General features: G+C 31.8%; 2 protein-coding genes across 3 annotated transcripts; one reads left to right on the forward strand and one right to left on the reverse strand.

Moving 5' to 3' along the window:
• The first annotated feature begins 1,903 nt into the window (after positions 1-1,903).
• Positions 1,904-5,103, forward strand: LOC129297049 (putative RING-H2 finger protein ATL36). 2 transcript variants are annotated; one of them, XM_054935424.1, is made up of 3 exons: positions 1,904-2,469; positions 2,704-2,801; positions 4,318-5,103. In XM_054935424.1, exons 1-3 carry the CDS (start codon positions 2,305-2,307, stop codon positions 4,757-4,759), a joined length of 705 nt encoding a protein of 234 aa, XP_054791399.1. In that variant the 5' UTR covers positions 1,904-2,304; the 3' UTR covers positions 4,760-5,103. The 2 variants fall into 2 exon arrangements, with proteins under 2 accessions (XP_054791399.1, XP_054791400.1); XM_054935425.1 differs by having other exon boundaries at positions 1,905-2,463.
• A 4,950-nt stretch (positions 5,104-10,053) lies between these two features.
• LOC129297050 (cytochrome P450 77A3-like) lies at positions 10,054-11,789 on the reverse strand. Its single transcript, XM_054935426.1, has one exon. It carries the CDS (start codon positions 11,671-11,673, stop codon positions 10,129-10,131), a length of 1,545 nt encoding a protein of 514 aa, XP_054791401.1. The 5' UTR covers positions 11,674-11,789; the 3' UTR covers positions 10,054-10,128.
• Positions 11,790-19,418: the final 7,629 nt, after the last annotated feature.

The raw sequence follows: 19,418 nt of genomic DNA on the forward strand, positions 1-19,418 counted from the left end.
ATTCATATACTTTCATTTTTGTAAATAATGACCCGGCGGATTGGATAAGATATCTGATTTTTACATTCTTTAATTTCCTCTACCCTTTTATTAAGGTTGATGCCATTTAAGTGCGGTTCCTTTTTTTTTTTTTTAGCAAAGTGTTGTTCCTTGGTGATTAACAAAGTCATGATTTTTTTTTTTAGGTACTCAAATGTGGTATCTAGTCTCAAATAGAATTACTTTTAATAATGTACAATAAAAATATGATTATTTACAGAGTAATATATGTATGTATGTATGTATGTATACCTTCTTTGATTTTTAATATAAAACAAATTTTAAAAGTTTTTTTTGTCTTTAATATAATGCAAAGTTAGAGTAATTAATTTTATTTTTTTTAATTTCACCCTTATATATTTATTATGGTTTGAATTCCTAGACATCAATTTATTAGGATTATTAATTATAAATAAGGATAAAATTAAAATATTACATATTTCTTTTATAATTTTAAGAATATACTCCTCCGTTTCAAATTATAGGGCATTTTTAAAAAAAAAATTTATTCTAAAATATAAGACACTTTGAGTAGATTAAGATTTCATTAAATATATTAATTTCAATATTATCCTTTTTTTATAATTAATTTTCATCCCTTTTCTATTCAATATATTAAATGATGAGTATTTTTAAAAAATTTTATTTTTATTTTGAAAAGATAATATTATTAAGTATATTTAATGAGGTTTATTAGTATGTGAGATTTTATTTAAAAATATTTTATAACTTAAAATAGAGGAAGTAATAATATTTTTAATAAGGTGAAGTTAATTAATTTTGTCTTATATTAGGTACCACAAGAAATTAAATAGATAAGTACTAGTGTGTGTGTGTGTGTGTGTGTGTGTGTGTGTGTGTGTGTGTGTGTGTGTGTGTGTGTGTGTGTGTGTGTGTTGAAGAAAGCTAGTGGAGGGAAAGTTATAAGAATTATTTCCACTTTTCACTTTGAGAGTGTGTGCGTGTGTTGAAGAAAGCTAGTGGAGGGAAAGTTATAAGAATTATTTCCACTTTTCACTTTGAGAATGGTACATCTTACTGTATACTCTACTCGATCCTTAATGTAGGATGCATTTTAAAAATATTTGTTGATTTTTATTATGAAATATTTAACGAGATATTAATTATATTTTTTTAAATATTATATTTATTTGAAATCATAAAATACAAAAGACAATGTAATATAAATTTAAAATTTTTTATTAAAATAAATATAAAATTAAAAGTTTATTTTAATTTTCAAACAAAATTGATAATTTAATTATCTTTTTATTTGATTTCGTTGAAATAGTTGAAGGTGTTTTATTGGACAAGAAAAGTATATTACTGTTTGCATTTATTTTTTGTGGACAATCTTCTCAAACATTAAGTATGTATTTAATTTTCAGTTATATATTTGATAAAAATTAATTTAAAAAATCCAACTATTTATTAATTTTGATAAAATATATAAATATGATTTGAATTACTTTTTAAGGTTCATGTTCTTTATTAAGTGAACATGATATAGATAATAATAGTTTGAACTTCTCAAATATTATTTGAAGATTTATTTTTTGAAGAAGTGTATAAAAAAATTATTAAATAGAAAACAACTCTTTAAATAACGTTTACTAAATTTTTTGAGTAATTAGTTTCAGAGTTGTCGGCTATTGAAATATTTTGGGTAACCAACGAAAAAATAAAAAAGGTCCGCTTCTTGCATGTGACATTCCAAATAATGAAAAAGTGGGAAAGTTTAACACGTGGGACACAGATAAGACATGAGTACGATGCTTTGATTCAGCGCCAGAAATCCAGCGATTTCCTAATTTCAGCGTGCCATTCAGATCTCAAATCCACGTCCATCAAATGACACCTTTCTCCGTATTCCCAAGCCAGCGCTGTCCTCTCCCAGTCCCATCCACTTCACTCTCTCACTTCCATGGCCTCTCGTCTTCCCCCTTTCATTTTCACTATTCAATACGACAGTCCAAATTCCAAAATTACAATTCCTCCTTTCTTTCCTCTCAACAGGAAATAAAGATTCTCTGTGATTGACAGCCCCTTCTTGGTTTACTCCGTTTTCTCTCGCCTGTGAGTGTCACTAGAACATGGCACCGGGGCGACCACGACGCCTATTTCTTCGCAATCATTTGGAATTTCTTGTCTGATTTCTTCAGACAATGGACGGCCTGAGAGCTCGGATGTGTTAGTTTTTTTGGTTTCATTGGTTTTCGTTTCGATTTTGAATTTGGGTTGTTCGTATGGGCGATTTTGGTCGTTATGATATCTTCTGGGGTTAACTTGGTGATGACTGTGATTGGATTTGCGATGAGCACTATGTTCATCGTTTTCGTTTGCACTAGACTTATATGTGCTCGAATTCACTTGAATGCTTCTCGCCGATCCCTCCTTATTGCTTCCAGATCCGATCTGAGTCTGGTAAACGTCAGTTTTCCTTGTTTCGACCTCTTTTTTCTTTGTTTGCAATACAGATTTTACAGTCGCAAACTTTGGAGCTTAGTTAAAAATTTTCTTAAGTTGTATTGTTCAATTATTTTACAAAATTATGTTACTGAATCACATTTTGTGAATTTGCCCTTTCATAACAGCGCTTTATTTCCATTTAGTGCATTTAATTTGTTCTGAGGTTTTACCCATTGAACATCTTCCCGTGTTCAGCTGGAGCGGGGATTTCATGGTCTTGAACCCACATCAGTAGAGAACTTCCCAACGAAGAAGTACAGTGATGGATGCTTTGCTGCTGCAGAAAATTCTCAGTACGTTCATTTCTCTGTTTTTGGAATATTATCATCATCTTAACATCCAACTTTTTCCCCTCCTGCTCTCTCTTTAATGTAGGAGGGGTGCATAGTGGATGAGTGTATATTAACTTGGAAAGTATTGCTCGGTGCTTGATGATCCGATTTATGCCTATTTAGTTTGTTCCAAATTCAGGAAAAAAGTTGATTTCAGACTTGGAATCTACGTTGCTCATTAGTCATTTAATTGTTTTAAAAAATTACTATAAGAAAGATTGAGACTGGAGTTGGTAATGAAGAAGTCAAATCTGAACATTGCCATGGTCAATGAAGGACTTGTACGAGTAAATGAAATGTACTCCCTGGTTTTATGGCCTTCTATGGTATTAGTTTAGATGCTATATGTTTGGTCCCTTGTTAATTTGTTAATCTATTGACAATGTCTGTCTTCTGCGGTTCTGCCACATGAAAAGGCTGATTATATACATTTGATTCTCCCTGCACTTTCCGCGTCCATTGTGAAGTTGCAGTTATACAAGGGAAAAGTCAATACACTTTTGAAAATTACTTGATATTCATTTTACTATTGAATTATTGATAAAAGTATTTCTAGTGAAGCTGGGAAAGAGTCAGGGTAATCTTACAATCCCAAGTTGAAGAAGTTAGGAAAAAGGAACTCGTTGTATTTGGTATAAGCATCATCGGTCTCGTGAATGTTCTGTGCACCATTGCCCTATCTTCCAATTCATGTCATTTTGAAGATACGAGTCTGCAATATTTAACATGTTCCTATATTTGCATTTACAAAATGGCCTTATTCCCTTAATTGGAAGATATTATCCTTGTTGTGACTTGATCCAAGGATGTGAAGAATAATCCATGTTCTTTCGGCCCCATTTTGACGGAAATGATTTTTCCCCCTTAATTAGTGCCCATTTTTGTTATGGTCGTTTGTATGGTTAGCATACTGGAGACTGGAGAGCCTAGAATGGTTACATAGGTGATGCTGAGCTCTTTCCTTGAATAGCTGAGAAAAAGCTTTCTATGTTATGCTTTTCAGAGAAAGTGTCTATTAGTTCCTTTATTTCTCATGGTATAGACAGAAGATAGTGTGTTTACACTAACTGGATTAGGACTATTGTTCTTTAGCAGTGTTTCACAGTTTAATATTGTAATCTTCTTCTGTTCACTTACTGCACTTGTGCTGATTGCGTGATATAACTTATTTCTTTCTCTTGGCGTTTTTGTTTGCACTGATTAATGGTTCTGTATTTTTTAATTGAATATCTCATCAGTCATCACCTTGTTCCAATTTTCTAGCATGGCTTTGGCAGTGGGTTAGACTCCTTTACTCCTGTAAAAGTAATCTATACAAACACTAGAGTCTAGAGATCACTACAGTTTCTTATAAGTTCATCGTGTGAAAAATTACTTTGTAGATTGGGGCAATTTTTGAATGATACTGATGTGTGTATATTGTCCTTTCAGATAAGTATATCTTGCTTATGAACATTTATATTTGTTGTATTTGTAGATGTACAGTTTGTCTCTCTGAATACCAAGGTCAGGATGTACTGCGCATCCTCCCATATTGTGGACACTTCTTCCATGCAACCTGCATAGACCTATGGCTGCAGCAGCATTCGACATGCCCTGTATGTCGAATCTCTTTACGCAAATCATCGGAGAGAAAGCGCGTAATGCAGCCATTATTTAGTGCCGTTGTTCAATCTAATTTTGGCGTGGAATCTATTCCCACTCATCCTTTTCACTGTATGATGGCTAATGATAATGAGTTATCATCAAGAAACCTGGACATGCATGGTGTGAACCCTGTACAAGAGGATCATTTTGCACCTGAAGGTGGTGGAACCGTTGGTACAGAGAATGCCACCAATATAAGTCATGGTGATCAGTCCATGAAAGATACAGGAAAGAAGCATTTAGACAGCACATCAATAATCCCCTTAAGCTAATGTGGTCTGAACACAAAATTGAGGTAGGGTTGCAGTAAAATGCAAATGGAAGCTGATGTGGTCTGAATACAAAATGGTTGGAGTAAAATGCAATTGGATGCTGGGGGCTGCTTCTTGCTTTTTACTGTCAATTAATTTACTGTACATTTGGTAGAGATTTTCTTCTTGTCTCACTGTCTTCTTTCTTGCTTTTTCCTCCTAGACATTGGATGTTAGTTTGCATTGAAGGGTTGTAATTCCTCTCTTTCTCATTCATCTGACTTTTATATGGAGCTGTTCACTGGTAGGGGAATGACACTTAAATCTCAAAAACTGAATTTAATGACAGTTAGGTTTTAAAATTATTTGTTGAAAGATTCATTCACTTGAAGATAGGGATGGAGTTTAATTTTGTAGTTCCACTTCCTTTTTTCGGTTTTTTTTTTTTGGTGGGGGGGGGGGCGCTGGAGTATTTTCACTTTAGTATCAACATTTGTAAACACTTAATACCCTTTCTTATTCTATTTATAAGTCATTTTTTGCACATTTCATTAGAATTAAGAAAAATTTTAAACCTTAATTCTGTCTTAAATGACTTTTTTTAACATATAATAAAGGTAAAAAGGTAATGAATATAAAAGATAGTGAAGTGTTATATAAATTTGATCAAAATTAATAATTTTTTTTTACTCTATAAATAAAACTAAAGGAGTGATCTGATCAGATTATGAAAAGACATGCCCACTCCCTTTTTATATTCAAAAGGGTTTCATGTACTGTCCAAGTGGCTGGCTTTAATCTAGTATAAAAATGAAAAATAGAATCATGTTTAGTTTTGGCTATCTTAGTGAATATGGGAAACCATGCAGAATAGATTTAATGTCACTTCTCATGTTGGACTTATTAGTAATCTTTCCAGTCTTATTTATTAGATAGAAAAAAAATTATTCTATTTATAAATCATATCAATTAATTTATCATCACAAGTTTTCCTTTTTTTTACCTATTAAATTTTAGTGAGAAGAAATATGTATAGCTAACAGGCAAAATTAAAGACTTATTAAATTTTTAAATAAAATTAATAAATTTTAGTAGTTTTTTAATGTTGGTTAGACATGTTAAAAAACACTTATAAATAGAAGTGGGAGGAGACAAAATTATTCATGATAGCAAAACCTTAAAAAGTCGTCCTTAAGTAAATCCAGCAGCACGGGTGGTGTTATAAGAATCAAATCCTCTTGACGCTACTCTTTGAGTGAAGATGTAGCAATTGAATATGTCACCAATTCAGCTTTGGATTCCAAAATACATGAAAGGCCATATCTTGTTTGCCATTTGATCCCATAATGGTTGGAAAATTCCGGTGGCAAAGTGGAAGTACATGATGGAGGAGGTTGACGCGTCTGAATGTGATAGAAGAGTGAAGAAGGGAAAATTGGAACAGTTGAAATGATAATAACAGTAAGGGAAAATGACAAAGGTGTTGCTAACTTAGGTTTAAAATCTCAAACTTTAAAAATTTATGAGTTTGACTCTTAATTTCATAATTTTATTGTGATAAATTTATAATTTGTGTTTTAAATTTTAATATTTATTTATTTTTAATCATGATAAAATTAAAAAAAAGTTATAAATTTATTATAGTAAAATTATAAAATTGAGAGATAAATTTATAAATTATTATAATTTAAAACTTGAAATGTAAGTTAAAAACTTATCTATTATTCTCTAATAATAAATGCGGCAGTTGCGGTCAATAACTTCTTCCAACTGCTTCCCCACTCTTCCCGAGCCCTACTTTCACAAGTGCCGTTCTTGCACATTTAATGCCCCACAAATTAGACGTGGAAAAACAAGCAAACAAAGCAACTATCTTACTTGGATCCTCAAACATCATTTTATAATAGTCATCCCATAAAGTCTTTCACTAATAGATCTGTTGCTAATTTAGATTTAAATAGTTGTAAACTAATAAAGTCGTGAATACAAGTTCGACTTGTCAAGTGTCAAGCTATCTATTTAATTGTTCTTTGCAGAATTTTTAATTTAAAGGAGCTTTTGTACCTAGCCCCAAATTTAATTAGTAAGCATCAAGCTTAAAAAAAAAAAACAAAATGCTATATTTGAGGTGACAAGACTTCTAAGTCTAAGCCCATATAAGTGGAGCTTACCTTCTCCGAGTTTTACGTATTCTAATGAGTTACAATTGAAATTTTCATATTTATAATTATTTGAATTTATATTTACAACTAATTTTTCATTCAAAATTTTTTGAACATACCCTCTATATCTTTATATATAAAGTGTTTTTATTTAAATTTCACATACTAATAAAATTTTATTATTTAATTGAAATCACATAAAATTAAAATAATTTTTTTAATTTTGTTTTTAATAATGTCAGAATTGATATCATAATAGTAGTGAGTAAAGTATATAATTAATATCTCTTCTCTTTTCAAGACAATGGTAAAATTGTTTAACTACTTAAAAATATTATAACAACTCTTAAATTTAAAGACAAAATAAGTTTTTATAAAATACTCTATATAAGGGACGGGGATAGTAATTGTCATAAAACTGATCTTTTACAATTTAAATTTTATTCCCCCTAAATTAAGTTTATTATTTATTGGCCTTGAAAAAGGGCTAGAAGAGTTCGATGGGATGACAATTGATGACTATTTTTCAGCATGTTGTTCTTGAAACAGATATATTGAGGGAGTGTGTGGAGAGGATCCAAATCCCTTGGTGAGCACTCCAATAAATTTAAAAAGCGAGGGATGCATGTAGATGACTAATGTGAGATTTGCAAGGATGCTGAAAAGGATATCACACATAAGCTACATGAGTGCCCAAATACAAAAAGATTTTGGTTGGAGACTATTGATCCCAGGGACAAACAAGCTTGCTTTGGAGTAGAGCTTAAGGAGTGGATTAGATTGAATGTGCAATCTCAGCAAGCTAAGTGCGGAGCTCCATGAAATTCCTACTTCTCTATAGTGTGTTAGTTGCTTTGGCAAAGAATGAATGAGATAATTTTTCAAAATAAACCTACTACTAATGTTGGTATTAATTCTTAGATCTTAGCTATTATGAATACCTTTATGGAGTGCTGAAAAAAGCTCAAGGTACTGTATGGAGGAAACAAGATGGACCTATTCTTGATGGGGCCTGAAGTCTATTGATAGATAATTAGTTAAAATTTAATGTGGATGGTGCTTTCTCCCACTCACATAGCAACTCTAGATGTGAGGATTATTTTGTGATTCTACGGGCACGGTTAGAGAAAGCTTTCTTTACAAAATGAATGATGGAAATTTGCTTTTTGCTAAATTGTGGGCCTATATATAGTGTAACATATCAAATTTTAATCCCTACATTAATAAAGCTTAACCATGATAATTAAGAAAATTGATATGATGTGTGGCTATGGAGGTCTAATGATTAGTTTTGGTTGTGTTACAGCCTTAAATTATGAGTCTGGTGTGAAGTTGGGCCAACCAATCATTGAAAGGAGAAGAAACCAAGGATGAGGTATTGTTGTGCCACATGCCGTGTCGTGAAATACGTTCACCGTGATGCATAGACACAACTGAAGAGAGAAGGGGTCTTCTCTGAAGATTAATAGTCAGTTTACAGTTCATCAATTTAATCAAGAAGGTGGACCCAGATTGCCATACCAGGCGAGTCAACCAAAGCCCAACATTAAAAATGTGAACTTACGCCATTATCAACCGCAGCAATGCTGTCTTGGCCGCTTGGGTACCGAACAAAACTTAATTTAATATAACAATTTTTTTTAAAAAAAAAGTTCCCCTATTTTCATTTTCATAAAAAATATTTTCCAGATCAAACAAAATTTAACGTATTAAAGTTTTAAATTATAATGTGTTATTTTTCAGATTCCCAACTCCAACACAAAAAGGTATAATAAGGTTACCAACATATTTTAACATAATATTATATGTTCTCATCTCACTCTTCTTCCAACCACAACATAATAACATTCTCTCCAAGCTTTGATAGAATGTTTTCATGGAATAATATTGCCATGGAATGAAATTTTTTCCTTCCAGGCAATTTTATTAACATAATTTCAAATATCATAGTAGAGTTATCAACGTTTCATGTAATACAGAGCGATGATATTAATTTTTAATAATATGTATTTCATATTTTTTATTATTTAATTATATGCGTTTTTTATTAAAAGTAGTTTATTTTGAAGCACAATTGAATACTAAATATAAGCACTTTTTATAACAAAAAAAATTAAATTTTAATTTATTATATTGAAAGAAACTAACCTCTTTCATTAAACTAAGCTCTTGTTAGTTTATATATTCTACAATGAATAGAATATTAGTATTATATAATCACATCAAACCAAAATAAGGGGACAAAAAACTCCACATCTTAAAATGGACAAATATTGTCTTATTTATGCATTAAAAGTAAATCATAATTTTTCATCCGTGCAACGCATTGCAATGAAAGCTAGTTTACAAATTATAAGCACAATAATTTTAGTTACTTGCACAACTAAAACATAACGAGGAGATGTTAACCAAAATATTTAATTATTTTTTCTTCTAATAATGCTTCTATCTTATCTTTGACTTTGTAAACTTCATTTTATTGTTAATATATTTGTCTTTTTACCCAACAAAAAAAAGGTTAAATGAACTTGTTTTTTAAATAGTTGAAATTTTTTTAACCTAACTCGCTCGATATTGTTTAGTGGGGTGGCAGGTTAGCTGGCCGAGTCCAACCTTTGTTATTGGCTCTCAATCCAATAAATTAGTGGTAGCAAAACTCATAAGAAAACGTTTTGTTGTTTTCGGAAGTATATCTCTTTAGGTATTATAATATATATAATATTGGTGGCTGGACATAATGTTATGTTTTCTCTTTAATATTTATATATCTAAAACACACATATTGATTAACAATATAAAATTAAATTAAATTAAAATATAATATTAATGTTTTCATCTATATAAAAGAAAAGGGAGAACTGCTGTCTGACTCTGGGATGCACAAGTCAAGCCTTCAAGTCCTTGTGTTTAGAGGATTCAATCACAAGCCACACTATGACAAGTCACGGGGGTATATTCGGTATGTTTGAAATTCTGACAGGTATGTTTAAACTTATGTTTAAAAAAGAGCACATGCCTTTAGAATTATTTAAAATTAAAATACATTGGTGTCTTTAAAAAAACAAAAGAGCTCTTATGATTTCTGAATAAAAAGGAGCAATAAACAAAATATATATATATATATATATATGTAAATATTATATCAGATGGGAATATTGAAATGAAATTGTATTTTTCAAAGAAAATCCACAAACGAGATAAACCATATGACACGTAAAATAACATCTTTCAGGTTCGGGGCTTGATCTTAGCTCTGAGGCTCTCCTTCATCACCACGGTGAATTCCAATTTCCCGGTGAAATCCACCATCTTCTCCGGCGGATACGCTTCCCACTCAAATTCCTGCACCATCCTCGCCATCATCAGGTGAATATGTACCGTCCCCATACCCAATCCCGGGCATATCCTTCTTCCCACTCCGAACGGCATCATTTTCACTCCGGTCACCCCTGTTATGTCGGCGTCTTCGCCGCCGGTGATGAACCTGTCCGGGTCGAATTTCTCCGGGTTCGACCACAGCTTCGGATCCTCTCCAATGGCTGGAGTGAAGATCTCAATGTTTGCGTCGGTAGGGATGTCGTATCCTGCGAGTGTTGTTGGCTCTGTGACTGCGTGCGTGAGAGTGAAGAACGTGGGAGGATGCTTGCGTAAGATTTCTTTTACTACGGCTTGCAGGTATGGCATTTTCTCGACGTCTTTTTCATCAACCTTTTTTGATCCAACTGTGTGCGTAATTTCGTCGAACAGTTTTTGTTGAATTTGTGGGTTCGCAATGAGCCGTGCGATCCCCCATTCAACGGCGGTTGCGGTGGTGTCTGTGCCGCCGTTGAGGAATTCTGAGCAGAGAGAGACTAACTCTGCGTTATTAGGCCCGGATTTCCTTCCTTCGACTTTGAGATCGAAGAGGGTGTCTAGGTAGGAAAACGACGTCGCTGTGTGGTCCGAACCTGGGTTTTGGATTGCTCTTCTTCGTTGTTCAATGATTGGGACTAGGAACTCAATCTGTTCCTTTCGAACGCTCAAAGCCTTCTTCCTCTGTTTTGAGAAGAAGGGGCTCAGAATTGGTAAGAAATCATCGATTCTGGGGTCCAAAGTGATGAGGACGGATTTCATGACTTGATCTATTTTCTCTATTGTTTCTTCATCCATTTCGAGTCCAAAACACATAGCTACGAGTATGCAAAAGACAGCGAACCTTGCATTTTTGAGAACCCAAACAACCCCATCGTTGGCCTCTGCTTCGGCTTTAAGCCTATTGATGAGTCTGTCCATTGCGTTATCCCTCACACCTCGAAACTCTCTGATCCTGCTTGAGCTGAGCATGTTCTGGACCATGTTTTTTCTGAGCGACCTCCAAACTGGGCCATAAACTGCTGCATTCACAGTGAATTTGTTGGCACTGAAGATGTTCCTGGTAGGGTTCTCGGGAGGCCTAGTGGCATAAACTTGACCCTTTTCAATCAGAGCTTGATGAGCCAACTTGGCATCAGTGAGGATGATCATTGTTCTTGTGCCCATCTTGAGAGTGAAGATTGGCCCATACTTTGGTCTGAGTTCGTCAACATATTCAAAGAAGGGCTTCCCAGAACGAGCCACTTGAAAAAGATTTCCAACAATAGGCCATCCAGGGGGTCCTGGAGGGAGACACAGCCTTTTGGATTTGGATTTGTGGGTGAGCAAGAAAATGAGGCCTGAAAAGAGGAAAGCCAGGAGGGTGAAGATGAGGTGGTTGGAGGAGGAAGAAAGAGAAGTTAAAAAAGAGAAGAGTGCCATTTTTGAAAAGGTGATGAAGAAAGGGGAGGAAGAGATGGATGGTGAAGTAAAGGGAAGGGTATAAAAATGGAAGGAGCTTGAAATTGCAGGTGAGATTAATTAAAGCCACTTTCTAGGTGTGCCACCTGAATGCTGAACAGACACGGGTGGTTGTGGATCTATCAGCTGAGCACTCAGTCTAAGACTTTCAACGAATTTAATATTAAATATTTTTATAATTTTTATAAATAGACTGTTTTGTATTATTTTTTGAGGAGTTGGATGTTAAAAAATGTAAGGTATTTTTAGTTTTTCGAGATGTAATCATTATCTTTTTTTAAAAGTGTCCTATTGATAGTGACTTTATATTTATTGTAAAGTGTTTAATATGAGTAAATATAAAAAAATAGGATTAGTTGGAAAGTAAGTAACTATTTTATTGGGAGGTGAGATTCGATTAAAAATGTCTTATATTTTTAAATGGAGGGAGTAACATTTTCTTAATTATTTAAAGATATGGTTTGGAGATTATCTTTATTTTTTATTTTTAATATTATATTTACTTAAATAAAAATTTATAGAAATTATAAGAAATTTTATTATTAAATCTAAATTGAACAAAATACATCTCAATAATCAATTTATAAAAATTACAAAAAAAAATTAATATTAAATTAGATCAATTTGAGTTAAATTTATATTATTCAGATTAATGATAAGATAAATTTATTAAAATTTTATAATTTTTTAATAATAAATATAAAATAAAAGTTAAAAAATCTGAGCCGTTCAAATGCTCCCAAAATCCAAATGTTGAGCCCATGATATTCAATGCTCATCAGTGATGAGCACCGTGTCCAAATGCAACACTCTTTATCGTTTTTTTACTGCAAACGTGAAGGTAGAAGATTGTGCTGGGCTTGTAATAATTTGTAGTACTAGTTTTGTATTTCCTTGACGTGAGACAGTTGAATTGAAGGCGCATGGATATTGGTAAATTAAATGCTCTTGCACTTAGCGGCAGAGTTAGGATCCCGGTTCACAAGGACACTGATAGAGTTAGGATTTTCAGCACACACAATTTTTCGTGTCTTTCAAATATTTTTTTTATTTTTTTATTTTTTAATTCAATCTTGCAAATACAGTGAGTTAATAAAAAAAATATTCAATAAGTTTATTTTTTATTATTTTTTTTTTGTTTCCTAGTCTCTAACTAGCATTTGGGATGAGGATGACTTGACTTTAATTTGGTTAAGTTAGATTTTTTTCTATTTTTTAAAGGATTAATAAATAATATTGATATTTAGATATAATGAAATTATAGACTAATATTTATTGGGCTTTGAGTTAAAAAAATTAAATTTTAGATTCAAGCTATAAAAAATAAGATTGAAATGGGTTTAAAGTTTAATATTAAAATAAGGAAGTGCAAAGTATAAGAAAAAGAGAGTACAAAATACAAAATATCAAAACTCATACTCTATGCATGTTATTTTTCCCAAGTTGAGGGGTGCATATGCCCCCCTCAATTGCAAGTAGCTCCACCCATGCTTGCACTACTTATGTACCCTTTTGATCTTTTTTATAAGTCATTTCTATCAACTTCATTAATATCAATGCAAAAAAGGTACAAAGAATAAAAGTTTGTAGACTTTCAAAATATGCTCCTATATAATAAATTTAAAAGTTATGTTACATTGATGAAGAATGAGTTTCAACGTACTCGCAAAAGCTCATAATCCATTGAGTCTTATTTAGGGAAGATGAAAGTTATTTTAGATGATATGGCACTAGCAGGGCATCTAATTGCTTTATTAGATCTCATCATGCAAACACTTGTTGGATTCGATACAAAATATACGCCTATTGTTGTTCATCTTGCAGATAAAGATAACTTGTCCTGGATAGAGCTTAAGTCTTCGTTGCTGACATATGAAAAGCATCTTGAACACTTGAATAGTGTTACCAATGTAAGTAATTCATTACTGCTCTTGGTTTTCGAACTGACTGTTCTGCTCTTAGTGGTTCTTTAGGCTCTTTTGGATTCTGTGATACTTGATCACCTTAGCATGGTAGAGGACGTAGTAATTGAGGTCGTCATCATTCTAGACGTACTAACAATAACAAATCAGAGTGTCAGTTATGTAGGAGACCAAGACATTTGGTTTGTGATTATTATTATTGATATGACAAAACTTTTGTTCCTAAAGATAGTGACTCAAAGGATATGTCAGCTTATTTTATATCAGTAGAAACAGTACAAGATCTTGCGTGGTATATTGACAGTGGTGCATCAAATCATGTAACTAATTTACATGGTATTGGCATTGAACATGGACCTTCTTTAGGTACATTAACAGTTAGAAATGGCACTGGTTTGAAAATTCATGGACACACATCAAGGCATTTTAACTGTGGATCTGACTCAAAAATTTTGTTGAACGACATTTTAATTGTTCCTACTATTAAGAAAAATCTACTGAGTGTTTCAAAGTTAATTTTGGATAATGATGTGCTAATTCAATTCTACTCTGATTATTGTGTTGTTAAGGATTCGAGAACAAGGCACGTTCTGCTTAAAGGTCAAAGGTGTGATGGTCTGTACAAAGGTGAAGGGATGCCTCAAGTCTATCAAATTTTTCAATTTGATACAGATGCAAATAATCAAAGCTCAGTAGACTCAGTTGCTTTATTTTTAGCCATTGATACATGACATAGACGATTAGGACATACTTCCTTGACTACTATCAAACATGCTTTAAAGAAGTATAATATTTCATTTGACAATAATGAACAATTTACTTTTTGTGATGCATGTCAATATGGCAAGATGCACAAACTCCCTTTTCCTGTCTCTGAGTCTCAATCAAAAGCACCTCTTGATTTAATATTTACCGACTTATAAGGACTGGCACCAATTAATTTGAAATCTGGTTTTAAAAATTACATCAATTTTGTGGATGATTTTAGCCAATTCACTTGGTTATATCCTCTTCGGTCTAAGGGTGAAGCATTATCTGCTTTTGTTCAATTAAAAAGATGACTGAAAATCAATTTGATAAAAAAACTAAAGTTTTACAAAGTGATTAGGGTGGAGAATTTCAAAGTTTTTCTATTGTTTTATCAGGGTCTGGTATTCAGTTTCAACATCTTTATCCTCACACATCTGAACAAAATGGTCATGTTGAGCAGAAGCATCGTCATATTGTGGAGATAGGTTTGACTTTGTTAGCTTAGGCATCAATGCCATTATGCTATTGGTGAAAAGCTTTGATGAATGTTGTATATGTCATAAATCGTCTGCCTACACCGGTATTGGATAATACTTCTCCTTTTAAGACTTTGTTTTCTACTACACTGAATTATGGAGGCTTTAAAATCTTTGGGCGTGCCTGTTTTCCATGTTTAAGGCCTATAATAAACATAAAATGGCATTTAGAAGTGAACGTTGCACCTATTTGGGTTCTAGTCCTTCATACAAAGGATATAAATGTCTGAATCCTTTATGCTAGATCTATATTTCACGGCATGTTATTTTTAATGAAAATGTGTTTCCTTTTGCAGGCTCTCAAAAATCAAATAATTCTCAGCCTCTTATAGAGTTAACCTCATTTGATTGGCTTCCTTCTTCTATGCTCTGTTCTGCTGAATCTTCTTCAAATTTAGACACATAGTTGAATAGTCCCATGCGGCATAAAGATGGTGACGATATAAACATGGAGCCTTCATTAACTCAAATGGTGTCGTCTACTGTGTCCTCACCTGGAGGTTCGATGTCATCAGGCCCAATCAACTTATTAAGCCTATTACCTTCTTCAACCACTAATAATGAACACTGCCTAGTATTGGCAAGCCCATTACTTTATTCAGGTAATGATGATGCTTAGTCCTTTTCTTCCTTTGGTCTATCACATTCAAAATCAGTTTTATCAATTTGTGAGTCCACACAACCTATGTAATCTACTTGTTCAAACAGTCATCAGATGGTGACTCGTTCCAAAAGCAGAATTTTTAAGCCCAAGAAACCATTTATTGGTTTTGCCTAGTAAGATCCACGGTGCTTACGAATTACACTACATTTGTCAACATTGCATTAACTTTACTGCATTAGAAGGATGTAATGACAGCAGAATATAATGCTCTTATTAAAAATCACACGTGGGATCTGGTACCTGCTCATCTTTCTCAGAATTTAGTTGGGTGTCGATGGATTTTTAAAACCAAACTTAAGCCATATAATATGGTTGATTGTTATAAAGCATGTCTTGTTGTTAAAAGCAATTTGCAAGCTCCAAGTGTTGATTATGGAGAAACCTTTAGTCCAGTTATAAAGCCTTCAACCATTTGTGTTGTTCTTACTCTAGCAGCTTTCAAAAGTTGGGATGTGAGACAACTTGACGTCAATAATACCTTTTTGAATAGGTATCTCACTGAAACAGTATATATGACTCAACCTGAAGGTTTTGTTGATTCATCACAGCCATCACATGTTTATCGGCTGAAGAAAGCTCTCTATGGTTTAAAGCAAGCTCCTCGAGCTTGGTTTGATCGACTTCGTGTCACTTTGCTGTCATGAAAGTTCAAGCATAGCAAGAGTGATGCTTTATTGTTTTATTTTCAAACCAATGATCAACTCCTTCTAATTCTTATTTATGTTGACGATATCTTGGTTACTGGAAGCAATACTAAGAGTGCGCACAAGTTTATTCATCAGTTGAATCAGATCTTTTCTCTTAAAGATTTTGGATCCATTCATTATTTGTTAGGTATTGAGATTACTTGTGATCTGATTGGTTTTTTATTGAATTAATGCAAATATATTAATCGTTTGCTCACTCAATGGAATATGAGTCATGTATCAACAAGCAAGACTCCTTTAGCTACTAGCCGCACATTGTCCAAACTTGACAGTCATCTTCTTACTGTCGAAGATAGTGTTTCATACAGGAAGTTAATTAGCTCTTTACAGTATCTAGCTAATACTAGACTTGATATTGAATAGATGGTGAAGATTGGAAGAGCATACGTAGTTGGGAGTTTTTTCAAACTAAAGAAGGTGGGAAGAGAGAGAGTGTGTGTGTGGCTGTTGAATATGAGGAAGGAAGAGAAGTCGGTGAAGATGTTGGCAGAAAAGGAGAGAGAGGAGAGAGGGAGAGAGAAATGAAAACATTATGATGAAGAAGATCAGTCAGGGAGGGAGAGGGGAGAGGGAGAGAGGATAAAAATATATAAAAAAAAGTAACTTGAGGACCATAAGTAATATTTGATGACAAAAAATATTAAAAAATTTTAAAAGGAGGACCCAAACTAAAGGACGTTAGGCAAATTAACATTAAGGTGTTGGGAGAATGAATCTTTTAATTTGAGAAGTAAAAATAACCTCAAATTAAGTTTAGAATCTCCAGTAATCCTTCGTGTATACTTAAAAGGTAAAGCTAATCCTTAACCTTTTTTTTTTTTTTTATCTTCTACTCATTTTGAAGTGTAGTATTAGACTTTGATTTTACAAATTATAATTGTACTTTTATGCATCCGCATTCAGTGTTTATTATTGTGCTGAGCATTGAATGCTCATTAGGGCTAGGAGCAATCTTGGCCCTCCATTTCAACTCAAATTGATCTCTGCCATTCATTTAAATTAATTTTTAAATATTTTTAATATTATATTTATTAAAATAAAAAATATAAAAAATTTAATATTAAATATGAGCTATTTACAGTATATTTAAAATGGTTAATTTATAAAATTTATAAATTTTTTAATATGTGCACTATCCAGAGCCTGTCTAAATAGTTAAATTATAAAATTATAAATTTTTTTAATATTAAATTAAACTTTTAAATTAAATTTATATGGATCAAATTGATAATAAACATATTTATTAAATTTTAAAATTTTTATATTAATAAATATAATATTAAAAATATTTAAAAATTAATTTAAATAAACGATATGAATTAATTTAGATTGAAATATTAAAAATATTGAAATGAGGGACATGATTGTTCCCGATGAGCATGCATATCTGATGAGTACTCAATGCAAATGGGTACTTTTATATCTTTATATTATAAAGAAATCATGTCTAGGCTCTGTCTCGTCTGAAATTATAGATCGATGGGAAGATTATAGTCAAAAGTTTTGAAGAGTTGAAATAAGTACTGTATAACCATAAAATGACTGTCAAGAATTTCGAGTGGAAAAAGTGAGAAGTTGACAAAAGTGGAGGGTGGTGATGATGAAATTGAGTATTGAATGCAGGCAACTAATTTTAGTTGAACGAGTAATTATGCTGCGACAACAAATGATGCGGCTCACAGTTTTAGGAGTTTAAATCAATGATGGAAGGAATGGAAAATTGAGTATTGGACTATAAGCCACACGCAGACACTGCGGTAGTCAATTTTGATTTTGACTGAAGCCCTGTCAGTAATTTGCTTTGTCTGACATGTACCCAAAGTCAACATCCTACTCTATATTTTTTGTTTATTCCTGTCGAAAACAAAAATAATTTTTTTTAAAAAAATTCTCATACCCATAAAATTTTATTTTTATTAAAAAATATATATATTTTTATTTAAAAATATAAGACATTTTTTAAAGAGTTGAATGTTTAAAAATATAAAATATTTTTAATTTTTTAAGGTATAATTATTATTTTTTTTAAAGTGTCCCTATTGATAGTAACTTTATATTTATTATAGGGTGTTTAATAGGAGTAAATATAAAAAAAATATGTTTAGTTCAAAATTAGGTAACTACTCTATTAGGGAGAGATTCGGTTAAAAATGTCTTATATTTATTAATAGATGGAGTATATTTTTTTATTTTTTTATTATCAATACATTTTATATTGAGTGAATGATAGCTTTATGGAAAGATTTAGATTAATAAATATAATGAATAAAATAAAAAAAATTAGCGTATTAGGTTGTTTAAATTTTGAATTAATATTAATGAAAAAACGTTAATTCTTTAGATAAAAAATTATTTATTTATTTTTGCCATTCATTTTGAGGGCTTCCTCCCACAGCTTCAACTTCAATTGCGTAATACCGTGTGCTGGACTAGGCAGCAATGTGAACCTCTTAGAAGAAGATTATTAATTATACTAATGGTTCTGCTTCTTGTGGTGGTTACATTTGGATTATTAAAGAAATTGAATAAAGAGCTTTAAAAAATACCTTAACTATCATTCTTGTACTGCAGTGAAATTTATAGCCATCTTTAAAGGCTTCAATTTGTGTTAGAATGCCAAGCCCAATCAAATTATTATCTATTCAGATTTTCTTGAGGCTCTTAAGATTATTTAGTATGAGTTCTTCCAAAATTATCTACTTTATGGAATTATAAAGAATAATAAAGATCTTATTATAAGATATTGAACAAATAATTTATATATTTAACCTTATATGCTTAATATATTTTTATTTAATTAACTTAAAACATGTGTATTTTAATGTATTAATAATATTATTAATAAGGGTTTGTTATGAAATAAATAACTTATAAAACATCGACATGTCTTAATTTAATTAAAATAAATATTTTAAATATATAAAATTAAGTATATAAATTTTTTTCATTTTAATCACGTGTGTAGATGAGAAAATCGATGTGATGATTGATTTCCATGTCGAGCTATGAATGATAATTTAGATATTAAGAATTCTGGCATCCTTATGTTAGGATATACGCACCTTTTGTATTATGACCTTTTGTATTATGACGTGATTTGATTGATTGCTTTTATATATAAATTATT

Source organism: Prosopis cineraria, unplaced genomic scaffold (genome assembly GCF_029017545.1).
Source record: "Prosopis cineraria cultivar Desert tree isolate PC_DT_omini unplaced genomic scaffold, ASM2901754v1 PC425, whole genome shotgun sequence".
NCBI lineage: Eukaryota > Viridiplantae > Streptophyta > Magnoliopsida > Fabales > Fabaceae > Prosopis > Prosopis cineraria.

What these genes read in the sequence shown, in the direction of transcription:
- LOC129297050 (XM_054935426.1), bottom strand. Translation starts at nt 11,673, where the DNA reads ATGGCACTCTTCTCTTTTTTAACTTCTCTTTCTTCCTCCTCCAACCAC.
- LOC129297049 (XM_054935424.1), top strand. Translation starts at nt 2,305, where the DNA reads ATGATATCTTCTGGGGTTAACTTGGTGATGACTGTGATTGGATTTGCG. An exon ending in CCGATCTGAGTCTGGTAAAC is followed by an intron (nt 2,470 to 2,703) that starts GTCAGTTTTCCT and finishes TCCCGTGTTCAG; the next exon opens with CTGGAGCGGGGATTTCATGG. An exon ending in GCTGCTGCAGAAAATTCTCA is followed by an intron (nt 2,802 to 4,317) that starts GTACGTTCATTT and finishes TTGTATTTGTAG; the next exon opens with ATGTACAGTTTGTCTCTCTG.